Here is a 16375-nt window from a genome sequence, read left to right as displayed (position 1 = left end):
AGCAGGTAATATGGAAGGGAAATGAATTGTTGGCCTTTATTTCAAAGGCAAAGGCAATAGAGGTGAAAAAGAGGAAAGTCTTGTTAAAACTATACAAGTCAGCGCTGGAAAACCACGAACAGTTTTGAACCTGTTGTCTAAGATGAGATATACTGGCTCATAATGGAATTTTTGTATGGCTTTTAACTGTTAATTTGAGATTGTTAATACTCTGTACAGTTTAAAACCTAAAAAGATTAAAAATCAGCAAAATCACAACATCGAATTAAGATAAGGAATGCAGGATGACTAGAGAAATTGAGGGTTTGTTTAAGAAATAGAAGGAAGCATCTGTCAGTTACAGACAGGAGAGATCGAGAGAATCATTAGAAGAGTATAAAAGGCAGTAGGAGTATACGGAAGAGGGAAATCAGGAGGGCAAAAAGGGGACATGAGACAGCTTTGGCAAATCGGGTTAAAGAGAATCCAAAGGGCTTTTACCAACACTAAGTATAAAAGGGTAATTAGGGAGCCAATAATGTCCCTCAAAGATTAGAAAGGCAGCCTTTGTGTGGAGCCACAGGAGATGGGAGAGATACTAAACAAGTATTTTGCATCAGTGCTTACGGTGCAGAAAGACATGGAAGATATAGAATGTAGGGAAATAGATGATGACATCTTGAAAAATGTCCATATTACAGAGGAGGAAGTGCTTGCTGGCTTGAAACACAAAAGTGGATAAATCCCCAGGACCTGATCAGGTGTACCCTAGAACTCTGTGGGAAGCTAGGGAAGTATCTCTTGCTGAGATACTTGTATCATCGAAAGTCACAGGTGAGGAGCCGGAAGACTAGAGGTTGGCTAAATTGGTACCATTACTTAAGAAAGGTGGTGAGGACAAGCCAGGGAACTGTGGACCAGTGAGCCTGGTGTTGGTGGTGGGCAAGTTGTTGGAGGGAATCCTGTGGGACAGGATTTACACATATTTGGAAAGGCAAGGACTGAGTAGAGCTATTCAGCATGGCTTTGTGCGTGGGAAATCATGTCTCACAAACTTGAGGGAGTTTTTTGAACAAGTAACAAAGAGGGTTGATAAGGGCAGAACAGTGGACGTGATCTATAGGGACTTCAGGAAGGCATTCAACAAGGTTCCCCATGGGAGACTGGTTAGCAAGGCTAGATCTCATGGAATACAGGGAGAGCTAGCCATTTCGATACAGAGCTGGCTCAAAAGGTTGAAGACAGAGGATGGTAGTGGAGGCCTGTTTTTCAGACTGGAGGCCTGTGACCAGTGGAGTGCCACGAGGATCGGTGCTGGGTCCACTACTTTCTATCATTTATATAAATGATTTGGATATGAACATGGGAGATATAGTTAGTAAGTTTACAGATGACACCAAAATTGGAAGTGTAGTAGACAGCAAAGGTTACCTCAGATTACAACATGGTCTTGATCAATGGGCTGAGGAGCAGATGGAGTTTAATTTAGATAAACGTGAGGTGCTGTATTTTGGGAAAGCAAATCTTAGCGGGATTATACACTTAATGGTAAAGTCCTAGGGAGTGTTGCTGAACAAAGAGACCTTGGAGTAGAGGTTCATAGCTCTTTGAAAGTGGAGTCGCAGATAAATAGGATAGTGAAGAAAGCATTTGGTAGGCTTTCCTTTATTGGTCAGATTATTGAGTACAGGAGTTGGGAGGTCACGTTGCGGCTATATAGGTTGTCGATTAGGCCACTTTTGGACTATTGCGTGCAATTCTCGTCTCCTTCCTATCGGAAAGATACTTGAAAGGGTTCAGAAAAAAATTTGCAAGGATGATGCCAGTGTTGGAAGACTTGAGCTCGAGGGAGAGGCTGAATAGGCTGGGGTTGCTTTCCCAAGAGCGTCAGCGGCTGAGAGGTGACCTCACAGAGATAAACAAAATCATGAGGGGCTCAGTTAGGATAAACAGATAAAGTCATTTCCCTGGGGCGAGGGAAGTCCAGAACTAGAGGCAATAGGTTTAGGTGAGAGGGAAAAGATATAAAAGGGACCTAAAGAGCAACTTTTTCATGCAGAGGTGTATGGAATGAGCTGCCAGAGGAAATGGTGGAGGCTGGTACAGTTGCAACCATTAAAAGGCATCTGGATGGGTATATGAATAGGAAGTGTTTAGAGGAATATGGGCCAAGTTTTGGCAAATGGGACTAGCTTAGGTTGGGATATCTGGTCGGCATGAATGAGTTGGACCGAAGGGTTTGTTTCTGTGCTGTACATCTCTGTGACTCTATGACCTCCTCCATATCTTTTCAGTGGGCAAACTCCATAACAGGACTTTGAAAGACTAAAAAGACTTGATTGCAAATTTTAAAAAAAAAGTCTGCAAAAAATAAAAAATCTCAAAACATGAAATACTTTAATTTACAGGTATAATTTACAGTTCTTATTCTGTTACATTCAAATTAAGATTCTGCGTGAAGAAACATTTGAATGATGGTACACATCAGTAAAAAGCACACTGTGTGCATTGAATTTAAAACGACAGTGTAATTATATCAAAAACACTACTCAAATTATTCAGACTAAATATTATCCAATCTCACTAACTACTGTGAAAAAAATATTTTAATAAAACTAAATATGAATAGGAAGGGTTTAGAGGAGTATGGGCCAAGTGTTGGCAAATGGGACTAACTTAAATTGGGATATCTGGTCATTCTAACATGCTACATTATTTTTCAAACCATGCTAGAGGGGTATCCAAACCTTTCCCCAACAAAACAAGGCAGTAGATCCAAAGCTGAAAGCAACATTTTCTTTTTCTCATTGCAAAATTTTTCTGTTTCTTGTCACACTACTGAACTGTTGCAATAACATGATTAATAAGTTTATTACTACTTAGAATACCTTATTAACAATGCTAACGGAATCTTTTTAAAATGCAGCCATATATACAATGTACAGCACAATATAAAACCCTGCAAAATTATGGGAAGTGAACACTTTCAAAAGGAGATCTGTGCGACTTACCATTACTTCAACACTAGTGGTTGCCATGATGTCTTTTGGATCAGATTCCATTGCACTAATGCAAGAGCTGATGGTCCCACAGGACCATGGAGAATAATGGGATATGTTATCATCTTCAAATTTAGTGCCCACACATAAATCACTTGTATTCTCAGAGAACTGCTGTAAGAAACAATGCGTATTACAATCAAAGCATTAAATTGAATATTTTAAATAAGAAGCTGTGACTTAATTGTATTTAATTAAGTGGACACATGTTCACTGTTTTTTTAATGGTGGGACCATTCTGAATAATTGAAACATTGGAACAGTGGTGGTGGTATGCAAGTGCGTATGTGGGATTCACAGAAAGATTTTCTGCAGTATTTGAATGATAAGCCTCTTTGTTACAAAGTGGTATCTTCCCAAAAACGTAAGATCATAATTAAAACATATCGTAGGCGTTACTACTTCTAACATGTCAGAAATTTTAAAAAGCTGATAAAGACAAATTAATGAAACCTAATCATTTGCTTAGGCAATAAAATCAAACAAATAGCAATGGATAAATTACAAGTTAATCAGAACAATGAATAGGACTATGATTGGTGAAATATTATCATTTAAAGAAAACAAAATTCTGGATTTTGAAATAATTTTTTTCTTGCACTTCCATAATATTTACAAATAGTGTTGAATAAATTTTGGCATGGTTTACATTTGACAGCCTGACTAAATATATGCAAGATGCATTCCTAGAAAGATGAAAACTAAAAAGAAAGAAGTGTTAAAAATCCAACCCCAGATTATACTCTAAGGTTGCAATAAACCAACTGATTCCAGTTGGAATTTCGTGAAAACAATTTTAACACTCAGCAACCAAAGAGAGTTTCAGCTATTACAAACATATTGGAAATTGTTAGTTTAAACGGGATTATGATATCTGTGGCCAAAATGCAATAAATGCTTTGTTTTGGGAGACTTACACAATGCTCACTGTGTAACACATCGCTGATGAAATGCTAATTCTTGCTGTTTAACAAGAAGCTAGTTGCCAAAGAACTGACAGGATATAAAGAAGCCACATAATTAGTGCAATGAGAGGCAATGAAACAAGACTTGCACTATTCTGAAAAAGATAATTAACTAAGGGAAATCATGACGACAATTTTACCAGTAAGAGTATACAATAGACATGGCATCTACAGAGACAGTACTCCATAATACAATTTATCTTAAATGAACTTATACACCTGAACCTGTTCTGCATACTTGCACACTTTCAAGAAGTTATTCAACTGGGATAAAGTCCAGAGACACAGGCTTAATTTTTTTCATCCTTTTCATCTCTAATATTTGGAAGACAACTACAACACTTACACCACTGCCCTTAAGAATAGCTGCTTTAGCGCAGACCGTACAAATCAAAAGATCTAGACCTTTTTGATACAATTCTGTCCTAGGCAACAACCTACTAAGACGACAGTCAGGGACTTACAATTATGCAAATATATCATATATCATAATGTATGGATCTACAAAGTGAATACTTTCAAAGATGATTTAAAAGGCAATTATTGGCAAAGCAAAGAACCATTATATTCCATTTATAAAATAATTGCAACAAGTTTAAATTCCACTTTAACTTGCATACCTCAGAGCTGAAGTCTACACTGAACAAGGGGGATGGAGGGTCAGATGGCTGGGTGACTGTGGACAAAGCAGAAGAGACAAGAGGTGGTTTCTGGGTGGAATAGGGAGTCCACTGGTCTGGTTTCCGTCTCAGCAGGTCATCAAAGCCTGGTTGCTGCATTCGGCTGTATGCATCCTGTATAGAAGGCACAAATGGCAGTTGAACAAATAAATTCTTAACTCTATAATTCTAAACATTAGCTAATTAATGCTGGCTAGCTATACATATGCTTACTTTGCATTTTCGATCAGAGATTGTAATGTTTAAATCCATATCCAAATAGAAGTATATAGCATTTTATTTCCTCTCTGAATGGCTCAATGGACAAATACAAATGTGGCACAATGTTGAGCGACAGAGGCCAAGGCAGCTTCAGGTTCGAAGACTGAGATCCCTTGCAGAAGTAATTGCTTTAATTACATCAAGTGTCTCCAAAAAAGCAACTATAATTTGCTTTAGTAGATTGCTAGTTTATCCTACTCTATGCTGTTACTTGGCTCATTAATTTGAGTTCTTCTATTCATGAATATTATTATACACTACCTAATATAATTGTTCTGTGTTACGAATCTCCCAATATAGGTTACAAAATAGTAAGCTATATGCTTATACTGATGGAGCTAAAGCTCAGTAAAGGATGTATTCATAAGCAACAAAGTCACTTCAATATAAAGAACACTATTAGTGAAATATTGCCAGGATTAGGATACCAGTGTACCTTCTGCCACTGCACTGAAACAGGAAGTTGATGCTTGGAATGTCTTAAATGGCAACCCAGTACCAACTGTGCCATTATGTGCATACAGTGCCACTGATACCAAAGGAATTCTCAGTGCCTTTTCTTTATTCATTCATGGGATGAGGGCATCACTTGCTAGGCCGTCATTTACTGCTCAGCCCTATTTCCTATACAGCAGGTCAGAGTCAACCACAGGATTGGAGTCACATATAGGCCAGACCAGGTAAGGGCAGTTTTCTTCCATAAAGGACATTAGTGAACCAGATGGGTTTTTACAACAGTGGATTTATGGACTTTGTTAGACTCTTAATTACAGATTTTATTTAAATGAATTCACCAAATTTCACTATCTGCCATGGCGGGATTCAAACTTGGATTCCCAGAACATTATTTGAGTCTCTGAATTAATAGTCTCGTGTTAATAGTGATAATACTACGAAGACCATCACCTTCCCTTATTCTACTACACATTGCTGCACTCAATACTCCACTTCCCACACTTGAGGAACCCACACTATCTTGTTCTAATCATCACAGTGCTCAGCACATTGACTCACTACCTCCATGGCCACATCACACCATCCCCTCCCACTTGCCAGTGAGTGTTTAGCAGCAGGGTGGATAAGTATTGGGAGTGGGGCAGTGAGCAAATCTCAAATCAGAACACATTTCAATTGATTTAAAACATTTGGAAAAAAAAAACTCACTGGCATCTCTAGCAGGGACCCACAAGCACTGTGACTGTAGGGGTGGAGAATGCAGTAAAGACAGCCATTAAAGTAGCTCAAACTAAAGACAGTTGTTGTAAACATATTTTGAGTTTATATATTGAGTACAATTTTTAGTTTTGGACTTGAAGGAATAAAAAAAAACTTTGAGACTGGTAAACAGACCCAAAGTGATTGCAATTTACAGGATGACCTATGTTATCAATAAGGTCAGAGGTAAAAATGGGAAATATTAAAACAATGGTCACACCTTTTCTGAGTTCCTTGGTGGAGGTTAGAGGTCTACAGCCATCTTCATAAGGGGTTCAAATTAATTCTTGTAATTTCCCAGATCAAAGAAAGGTTTAAAAGCAATAAACAAATAAGGAAAGATTGTAAAACATCAATTTACTTTTCATATCAAAGGAGGTTTGAAGTTGGGGATAAATGTGTTTATTTCTATCTAGAACATGTCACGCCTGCCACATTGTTATGGAATTAATCTATGCAAGGGACTCTTTTAGCAAATATTGCCTTGATGTAAAGGACAGTCATTCTTGCCCCACCTCTGGAATTCAACTTCTTTGGCCTTGTTTGAACCAAAATTGTAATGAGGTCAGGAGCAGAGTGGCCTAGGCCGGAACCACGCTGTTCCATTACAGCTTAGCAAATCTATGTAGAAGCAGTTGTGTGTGTCCCAGCAGCTAGAACAGGTAGCAATACATCATGAGGAATAAGCAGTTTCTGAATTATTCAACAAGAATTGCAACTAGGGTCCATGCTCAGAATAAAAAGCCCAAATTCATGTCGAAGTAAAATAGTCAGATCTGCCTGGTAAAGATAAAGGAACAAACCGGTCAGGGAATCCTTGCAGAAAGAGCAAGTGAATGAGCTGTAGAAATCTAAGTGCTAGGCTGGAAACTGAGGAGAGTCAAAATGAACTCCAAAAGCAGTACCAGATTTTAATTTGTCCCCCAAAAAAGTGAAGGAACATTCAAGATCCTTTAAAATACATGGAAACTCTTGGGTGGAATTAAAAACAGAACAGGAAGTAGTCTGTTGAAGGTTTATGTTGAAAATCACCGATGTTTCCAAAACATCATGTTAGCAGCACTTGCTTTGTTTAACTCTTCTACAGTACGGTGATTGACAGGGCTAAGTGGTTCCACAGCCACAGACTAGATCAAAGTTTGGCAGGCCCACTATATCCATGTTGTGAATGGTGGTGGACAATCTAAAAACTACTGGATATTCTAATGTCCAATGATGTGGGAGTACAGCACATCAGAGCAAAATGATAAGTCACTAATCTTCACCCAGAAGTGCCCAATGGATGATCCATCTTGATCTCCTCCAGAAGTTGCCAGCATTACACTGCCAGTCTTCAGCCAATTCGATTCACTTCACACAATACCACAAAATAGCTAGAGGCACCAAATACTGCAAGGTGATATTCTGATAATAGTTTGTTCAAGAACTTGCTGTGCATCTGGCAAAACTGTTCCAGTACAGCCACAACACTTGCTCGAAAATTGCCCAGGTGACCCCTCCACACAAAGGCAGACAAACCAAACCCAGCCAAATTACAGCTGCAGATTCATCTGTCCATGACAGTATCAGTCAGAATGACCATTGCACAGTCCTTGTGAAGACAAAGTCACACCTTCACAGAATACCTTACATTGTGTTGTCTGGCATGATCTCGATGCTAAATCAGACAGATTTCAAACAAATCTAGCAACTCAAGTCTGGGTATCCAACAGCAGCAGAAAAAAATGTTCTCCACCACAATCGGAGGCTTTGATGACTCAGCATACACACACTCCACCATCACCGTTAAGCCAGGGGATCAACTCTGATTCAATGAAAAGTGCGTGTTAACTTGCTGGCAACAGGATCATGCAGACCTAAAAATGAGAAATCAACCTAGTGAAGCTACAAACAGGACTGCCTGCATGTCAAACAGTTAAGCAGCAAGTGATAAGCAGAGCTAAGCAATTTCACAACCATTTGATCAAATCCAAGCTCTGCAATACTTCCAGTTGTGAATGATGGATGACAATTAAACAACTCACTGGATAAATATAATCATCCTCAAATGATGGTGATCCCAGAACATTAATGCAAAATGATAAGACTAAAACAACAACAATCTTCCACCACAAGTGGCAAGTGGATGACACCTCTCAGCTCATAGATGCCCAGCATCACAGGTGGCAAGTTTTCAACCAATTGAAATCACTTCATGTGATACAAAGAAACAACTGGAGGCAGTAGATACTGCCAACGCCGTGGGCCTGAAAACATTCTAGAAATTTTACTGAAGACATGCACTCCAGAACTAGCCACTATCTTAGCCAAGCTGTTCCATTAGAGTTACAATATTGGATCCACCTGACAATGTGGAAAACTGGCCAAGTATTTCCTATACCCAAAAAGGAGGAAAAATCCAACTTGGCCAGTCTACGTACTCTTGATCATCAGTAAAATGATGCAAGGTGTCATAAATAGTGCTATCAAGCAACACTTACTTTGCAATAATCTGTGCACTGATGCTCTGATTTGTTTCTGCTGAGGCCACTCTGCTCCTGATCTCATTACAATTTTGATTCAAGCAAGGCCAAAGAAGTTGAAAAGGCCACATTTGACAGACTGTAGCAACAAGGAACCCCAGCAAAACTACAGTCAATGAAAATCAAGAGAACAATTCTCTGTTGGTCACAGTCATACCTAGCATTTAAAAAAAAATGGTTTTGGTTGTTGGACAATCATCTTAGTTCCTGGATATCTTTGCAGAAGTTCCTTAGAATAGTATTCTAGGCCCAACCATCTTCAACTGTTTCATCAATGACCCTCCCTCCACTAAAGGATCAGAGTGGAGATGTTCACTGATAACTGCAGTGCCATTTGTGACTCTTCAGATATGTCCAATGCCAATCTCCAAAATGTAGCAAGACCTAGACAGCATCTAAGATCAGGCTGACAAGTGGCGTGTAACATTTGTACCATGTAAATACCAGGAACCTACTATCTCCAACAAGAAATAATCTAATCATTGTTTCTTGACATTCAATGGCATTATCATCACTGAAACCCCACCATCAACATCCTAGGGTTGAACTCTTAGCAAACTGTGCAGCCATATAAATACTGTCACTGTAACAGACCAGGAGTCCTGGAGCAACCAATTCAACTCTATTTCCCAAAACCTGTCAATCATCTACAGGCAAACGTCAGGATCATGATGGAATACTCACCACTTGCCTGCATAAGTACAGCTCCAATAAACATTCAAGAAGCTTAACACCCTCCAGGAGAAACCAGTCCATTTGATAGGCACCACATACAAAAATTCATTCCCTCTGTAGCCAAGGATCAGAAACAGTAATGTACAACATCTACAAGATGCACTGCAGAAATCAGTCAGGACCTTCCAAACCCACAACCACTGTTATCTAAAAGGACAAGGATGGCGGATATACAGGAACACCACAACACTTTTCAAGCCACTCACCATATTGATTTAGAAAACTCTCTCAATTCTTCAATTTCTGGGTCAAAATCCTGGAATTCCCTCCCCAACAGCATTGTGGGTCTACCCACACCAAATGGATAGCAGCAATTCAAGGTGGCAGCTCACCAACAAGCGCTCAAGGGCAACTAGCGATAGGTAAAAAAATTCTGACACAAACAGCAATGCTGACATCCCAGGAATGAATTAAAGAAAAGTAAAGCACTTCATAGTGCTACAATTGCGTTTTGGAGTGTCCTTATAATTACTTTTGTAAATAAAGTTTCTGTTAGGATAAACGTGATCAAGTTTTGTTCAGCGGTGTCAAGTAATGAAATAACTGATTTAATATAATCTGATGACTTTTATTGAGTGACAACTGCTACTTAGAACCTTCTAGTACATATCTTTAATACTTCTCTTTACGAGAGGAGATAAACACTGACATCAGTGTTCAAATGGGAGGTGAACCACAATGATTCTAAAAAAAAAACTTTACAATCCAAACTCTATTTCAAATAAATTCCTCATTGATAGGCAAGAAAGTGAACATTTAAATACTGTAGCAAGTAACAAGAGTATGATCAATATTTCAATGTTGTACTTGACCTTCTGAATGCTGACACTTCTTTGTTCATTTGCTGGCTGCCCAGCCATGGAATAATATCCATCAAGTGAACTGTATCTTTCTCGTGGTGGTGGATGGTAGGCAGCTGAAGGCACCATATCCATTGGAGGTAAAGAATTACTCCGCACAACATCATCCCGTGGATACATCTGTGGCCTCCACATGCGCCTGCTATCATAGACTGGTGTATACATTCCGGAATGCACTGCTGGGACTGAACCATACTGTTGCGGGGTTGCTGATGGGTAAGGAGATGAGGCTAGACGATCCCGAGGTGGATATGCATTGTAGTGGTCAGCGTATGGCACAGTGGGTGGGAGTGGGGATTCTGGCATACTGTTGGGCCGTACATACCGAGGAAGGCAAGGAGACACACCAGATGGTAGACCAGGATGTGGAGGATAATACCCTCCTGCATTAAATTTAAAAGATCAGAGAGAAAGTTAACTAAATTTAATAACTAATCTGAAATGAAAACAAAATATTATGCTAAATATATAAAAGAGAGCCCAGCTTGAAAAGACAAAATTAAATTAAAAATTAGATAGACCAATTCTCTCAAACTGTCATATAGAACATTGATTAGATTGGAAGTTCTCTCCAATATCATTATATAAATTTTGTAAATATATAGCATGTCTTTAACATAATTAATGTTCAATGATATTAAAGGAGCACTGTAAAAGTAGATATACCACCAAGCCACACAATATAATGGGCTAAGATATTCCACTTTGTGGAACACCTCTGTTCAGTGTTTAAGAATTATAATGACTTTCCAAACATTTCCCATTTCAATATATGAGCTTGCTCTCATGCTCACATTTCTGTCCCATGTTTGCCATGGTGTTCCAGCAAAGCTGAATACAAGGCCCAGAACTGGACCTATTTGTCTGCTTTATAGCCTTCTGGATGCAACAACTTCAGACTATGAGTTATGTCCTCCATTTCAATGACTGCATTTCTGATTGGAATATCTAGCAATTAGATTAGATGAACACAAGCTTGGTCGAAGAGGAAGTATCAAGTTACAGCTTAAAATGAGGAAAACCAGGTAGTGAAGTGGAGGGGTGTAAGAAGGTATTCCAGAGTTTAGAATCTGGGCAAAAGAAGATTCAGCCACAAATTATGTAGTAATATAAAAAAAATGCTCAAGAGGCCAAAATTAGAGCGCAGATGTGTGAAGCTAGAGGACACGAGAGATGAGGAGTGAACATGGATACAAAGAGTAATTTTCTTAAACAAGAGAAAAGTTGCAAAAATAATCTTCAATATCATGACTTTATGGAAAATGTGCCTAAATATATGAAGCAGAGGTAGATTAACAGCTGGAAGAAGACAGCAAGACTATGGGATCAGTTTCAGAATGCACCAAGAGTCTCCACAGATTAGATGCGTTGAATTGTTTCTTCTCTTAACATAAAGTTTTATTGCTTATCATTCTAGCAGTGACTTACCTGGCTGATGATAAGCAGTCAGTTCATATGAAACTGGCGTCCTGGGGTCCTGATAATACAAGTCAGGTTGTTGGGATGGATATACTGATACCCTTGACACAGATTTTGAGGATGGTAGTGAAGTTGCATCTGACCCAATATGTGATGATACGACAGCTGGGGTAGCGAGCACCTGGTTGAGAATGGTCTTGGGAGGTGAACCAACTTTACTGGAAAAATAAATGTACAGTCTGATAGCAAAACACTATTTCAATTAGCTGGCTCAGAAAATATAGTTTATATACATTTTGCAAACTTAGTGCTAAAAGTATATTTTTCCAATTTCTTCCTTACACATTGTGATCCCATGGAGATTATTTTAAAACAAAACAGGGAGTTATTCTAGTCAAAATGGAAGATGATATAAATGAAGATCCATCTAGTTGCTAAGATCCCCAACATAAAGCCAATGGAAAATTATTAAAGATATTCCTAAAAAATCATTTTTAAATAAGATTTGGAACAATGATTAAGAAGCAAGGACAATTCAGCTTTTCAATCCACAAGTATTTTCTCCTGAAAGGAGTCAAATATATAAAAAGGAAATAAAGAGAGTTGTGTGGACTTCGATACAATTTTAATGAGCCCAGTTACTTTCTTAGGATTCAAATGCATACAATGCATTTGGGTTAGTGAGCTGAAATCTCATAACACTTATAGCAAAAAAACAAACTTTCAATGCATCCACAATCTCTCTAATAAAAAAAAACTAACTGTGTGTACCACTTTTGTCCCTTTATGGCACTCTAGGGCATCTAGAGAGACTAGGGATGAATTATTTTCACTTGAATGATTTCAGGAAGAATAAAATCAAAATTTCAGAACTGTCTAATACTTAAAGTATGTACTGAAATGTTAAATAAATTTCTCCCCCTCGGAATGGTCAAACTGCTCAGCATTTAAATGTTGTTACCGATCGCCAAAAAACAACCTTTCAATACATTAATGATGACATGCCATGGCCTGCAACTTAAAGTAACATGAATCTACTAAATACATTCACATTGGATATTATAATCTCAGTATATCAAAAGATTAAAAGCAATCCATCTTGAAAAAAATACGTTTTCACGAGATAATATTTGGAAATTCCACAGAATATCTTTATAAACTAATTTTAGTACTGCATTATACTCCCATGAACAAACATGACAATATCTGGAACTGAATCTCTCAGAAAATGTCACTATAAACATTCTACATCACGTTTGTGCCAAACTAGTAGGACAAGACAACATCTGACTGTATGAGAATAGTTGGAAGAGTGTGGTCTGAAGACTGCATGAACCAACTAAAAAGGGATGATTGTTCTGCAAAACAGTATTTAATATGTACCAATTTGGAAGTCTTAAACACAGCTGCATAACGTGCTTGTCAATTTGTGACATTAGTTTTGTCATCGACTATGATCAATCAAATCAGCAGAAGGTGTAGAACAACAACATTGTAGGCAAGTGAAATTTTACAGAAGAAAAGTGTATCTTACTTTTCTGGTGGTGAACCAGACAATGATCCAGATGTACTTAGGCAGTTTTGTCCAATTTTCTTAGCGTTTTCTAAAGCAGCTGAGGTATCTGCACAGCGTGGTATTAGTTGTGGAGTACTTTCTGGACTAATTATCCCATTTGGCGTCTGCACCATTTTCACAGTGGTTTCAGTGGATCCTGTCATAGAAACTACATTCCCTGCGGATGTTGTGATTATATTAGTGATTCCAACTTTGTTCTGAAGAGCTTGGGACAGAGGGAAGGGCCTGACAGTAGCATTAATCTTCTTATTCCGCATCCGATATCTGTTATCAAGGATACAAATATCTACTTTTACGTGAATATAACCAATAACAGTAGAACTCATAGTAAAGACCAGCAATGTTAAATGATCATTTGGTTTAAAATAAAATAGACAAAGCTCTCAATCTGAATGCGCATATACAGCAAAATGTGAACTGTAAAATAATTTACAAAAATTAATAAAGTAGGAAAATGCTGGAAATGCTCAGGAAGGGAGCTTGGACACGGAGTGAAAACAAGTTTCATATCTGTAATCTTGCATAATTCAAAAGCACTAAACAAGTATAAAATTGCATGATATTATTCTGAAATAAAAGGCCAACAACAAGTTGAGATTGATAACGCCATCTCAATGTTGCAACTACGCAAAATTGATTACTTAAATTTTATCACATTTTTGCAACAACCTCAAAATAAGTGCATTTTGTTTTATTAATATTTTTAATAAGGTTTAAAAATTATGCAAAAGCATGTGACAAAATAAGACTTCATTCATCTATCACAGTTCATACTTGGTTCAGAATGGCAGCATCAATAAAGTTCCTAATTTCCCTCAGAGTTGACAAGACAGCAGCTAGTGCAGTAAGTATATCTACCCACCAGACAGTGTGCTGTACTTTAAGTGGAAGAATTGCATCTTTGAATAATAATAATAAACCTATCCAGCCAATTTAGAATTAAATTTAAAAGTACTTGATATGTTATGCCCAAAAGTGTTACATTTCACAGCACTAACATTATTTATGAATGAGGACATTTTTGTCACCGAATCTGGAAAATGAAGTCAGTGACACAAAATAGACTTGTTTTCCACAATGAATGATAAAAAGGTATAAATTGAATGAAACAATTCAAAGAACATATATACTTTTCCAATTCTTCTTGGGAGTGGGCAAAGGTACAGTTAGCTCCACGAGGACAACCTCCTTGTTGTCGAAGATCTCGGCACATGCTGGTTTTATATTTGCTATTTGGCTGTGGCTGAAAGTAACAATGAATATTATGAATATGACTGAGCACATTTAATTTTTGAAATGCCTTCAAAAATTACAATAAATCATTATCAATGGCAATGAATTATTTCTAGCTCTATAGTGATCACTTCGTATTACAAATAATCAGTTAATACAGAACTTCAGTATTACTGAGAAAAAGACATTTTGTTGAAGCTTTTAGACTCGCACTCACCAGAACAATTCACAAGACATATTAAAGTAAAAGGAAAATAAATGTTTATCCAACACCAGATAAAGTCTACCTACTGCCAGGGAGAATGTGAGAGATAATGAAGATTAACAGTTAATTGCCAAGTTTTGTTAAAATTTTAAACCAGGCAGTTTGATTCTGATTGGCAAAAGCATGCCCTAAGAAACAAACCAGAGAAAGGCTGCCATCTATTTTGTTGAGTTGAAATGGCGCAGTGTGTCTACATGCTTTTTATGTTTGCAAAGACGAGGGCCCTGTGCATTAATATCTATAATGTAGTAGAAACTGTGAGCCTGATTGACAATCCCAAACTGGTTGTCAGCATTATTGTTTGCATGGTCAGAATTACTTAAAATGTTATCCAATTCCAGAATCACATCCAATGTTGGATTTAGAGTTTTGCAAGAACGAAATTCAGAAGTTACTGGAGAAACAAGTTACAGCAGGTCTGGCAGCATCTGTGGAGAGAAAACAGAGTTAATGTTTTGAGTCCATTGACCCTTCTTCAGAACTGTTCTGAAGAATAGTCAAAGGGATTTAAAAAGTACTTATTCTCTCCACAGATTCTGCCAAATCTTTTGGAGTTTCTTCAGCAACTTCTTTTTTGTTTCTTTCAGATCTCAGTATCTGCAGTAGTTTGCTTAGAGAGTTTTGCAAATGGGAGCTTTTTGGATATAATCAGAATCTGGTTTGATGCAACCAAAAGGCACATCGTATTTGATACTATCAACCAGTCAATGGAATGTACAGCTTGCAGACCTTAGCATCACACTGGCTTTGAAATTCATGTACCACGGACCGAAGGGCCTGTTTCCACACTAAGTAATCTAATCTAATATAATCTAATGTTACTCATTTGGAGGAGCGACAGACAGAACATCTTTCGGGTTTGACAGCAAAATAGCATCGGGAAACAGCAGCATCATCTGTTGCACAAAGGCTTAAGGATTTTTACATTTGAAGGTAATCTACAAACTGATTACTTCTCAGAACAAAAGCGATGACCTGAGATGCAATGATGAGTTTGCATAACATACAGCAAGAAAGCTGATCAGGGTAGCCATTAACCTACAGAATGGTTTTGACGTGCCCTATTTCTGCATCAAGCTTGCATGGTGAATAAGGCTTGGGCCATATTTTTGTGGTTTCTGATCACACCAATGTTGTAGCACATGGAATTACAGGAATCCCAAAACATTTTACAAGGTTTGCATTATGTAGTTGTAGACAACCCTCAGTTAATTTTTCAACTAAGATGTCAAGGAAAGGGAGCTCATTTGACTGCTCCATTTCAATGGTCAATTTGAATTCAAGATGGAGCCAGTTAGGACATTAGGATTTTGTACATGCAGAGGTGGATTAAAATATAGCAAATGCATCATCTGCACATCGGCAAGATACAAGGGGTCGGAGGTTGGGGGATCATGCCACTGAAGAGACTTTTCTCATGGTACCCAACAAAGAGTTTTGCTAGAGATGGGCTTGGTAAGAGTCCCATAGCAATACCACGTCTGGGCATAGATGCTGATGCTGATGCTGATGTTAGAAAAAAACTCAATTGATCAAGTTTGAGTTCATAAGGTCAATAAATACTGATTAATAAATGGTGGAGGGCGTAACATAGCGATGCAGCACA

The 16375-nt window shown here is 38.0% G+C and overlaps 1 protein-coding gene across 6 annotated transcripts in view; it reads right to left on the bottom strand.

The window, feature by feature from the left end:
- The window catches only part of rc3h2 (ring finger and CCCH-type domains 2), a 125668-nt gene that overhangs the window by 37615 nt on the left and 71678 nt on the right, over positions 1-16375 (bottom strand). For 5 of the 6 annotated variants that reach the window (XM_072565720.1, XM_072565724.1, XM_072565721.1 and 2 more), the window contains exons 10-15: positions 14402-14514; positions 13230-13535; positions 11705-11913; positions 10229-10659; positions 4624-4797; positions 2991-3152 (exon numbers count right to left, since the gene is read on the bottom strand). In XM_072565720.1, coding sequence (XP_072421821.1) covers positions 2991-3152; positions 4624-4797; positions 10229-10659; positions 11705-11913; positions 13230-13535; positions 14402-14514 — 1395 coding nt within the window. The remainder of the gene's footprint in view (positions 1-2990; positions 3153-4623; positions 4798-10228; positions 10660-11704; positions 11914-13229; positions 13536-14401; positions 14515-16375) is intronic. The other variant, XM_072565725.1, reaches the window with a different exon arrangement.

The sequence above is a fragment of the Chiloscyllium punctatum genome, chromosome 49 (assembly GCF_047496795.1).
Source record: "Chiloscyllium punctatum isolate Juve2018m chromosome 49, sChiPun1.3, whole genome shotgun sequence".
NCBI lineage: Eukaryota > Metazoa > Chordata > Chondrichthyes > Orectolobiformes > Hemiscylliidae > Chiloscyllium > Chiloscyllium punctatum.
This window is presented reverse-complemented; position numbering and strand designations above follow the sequence as displayed.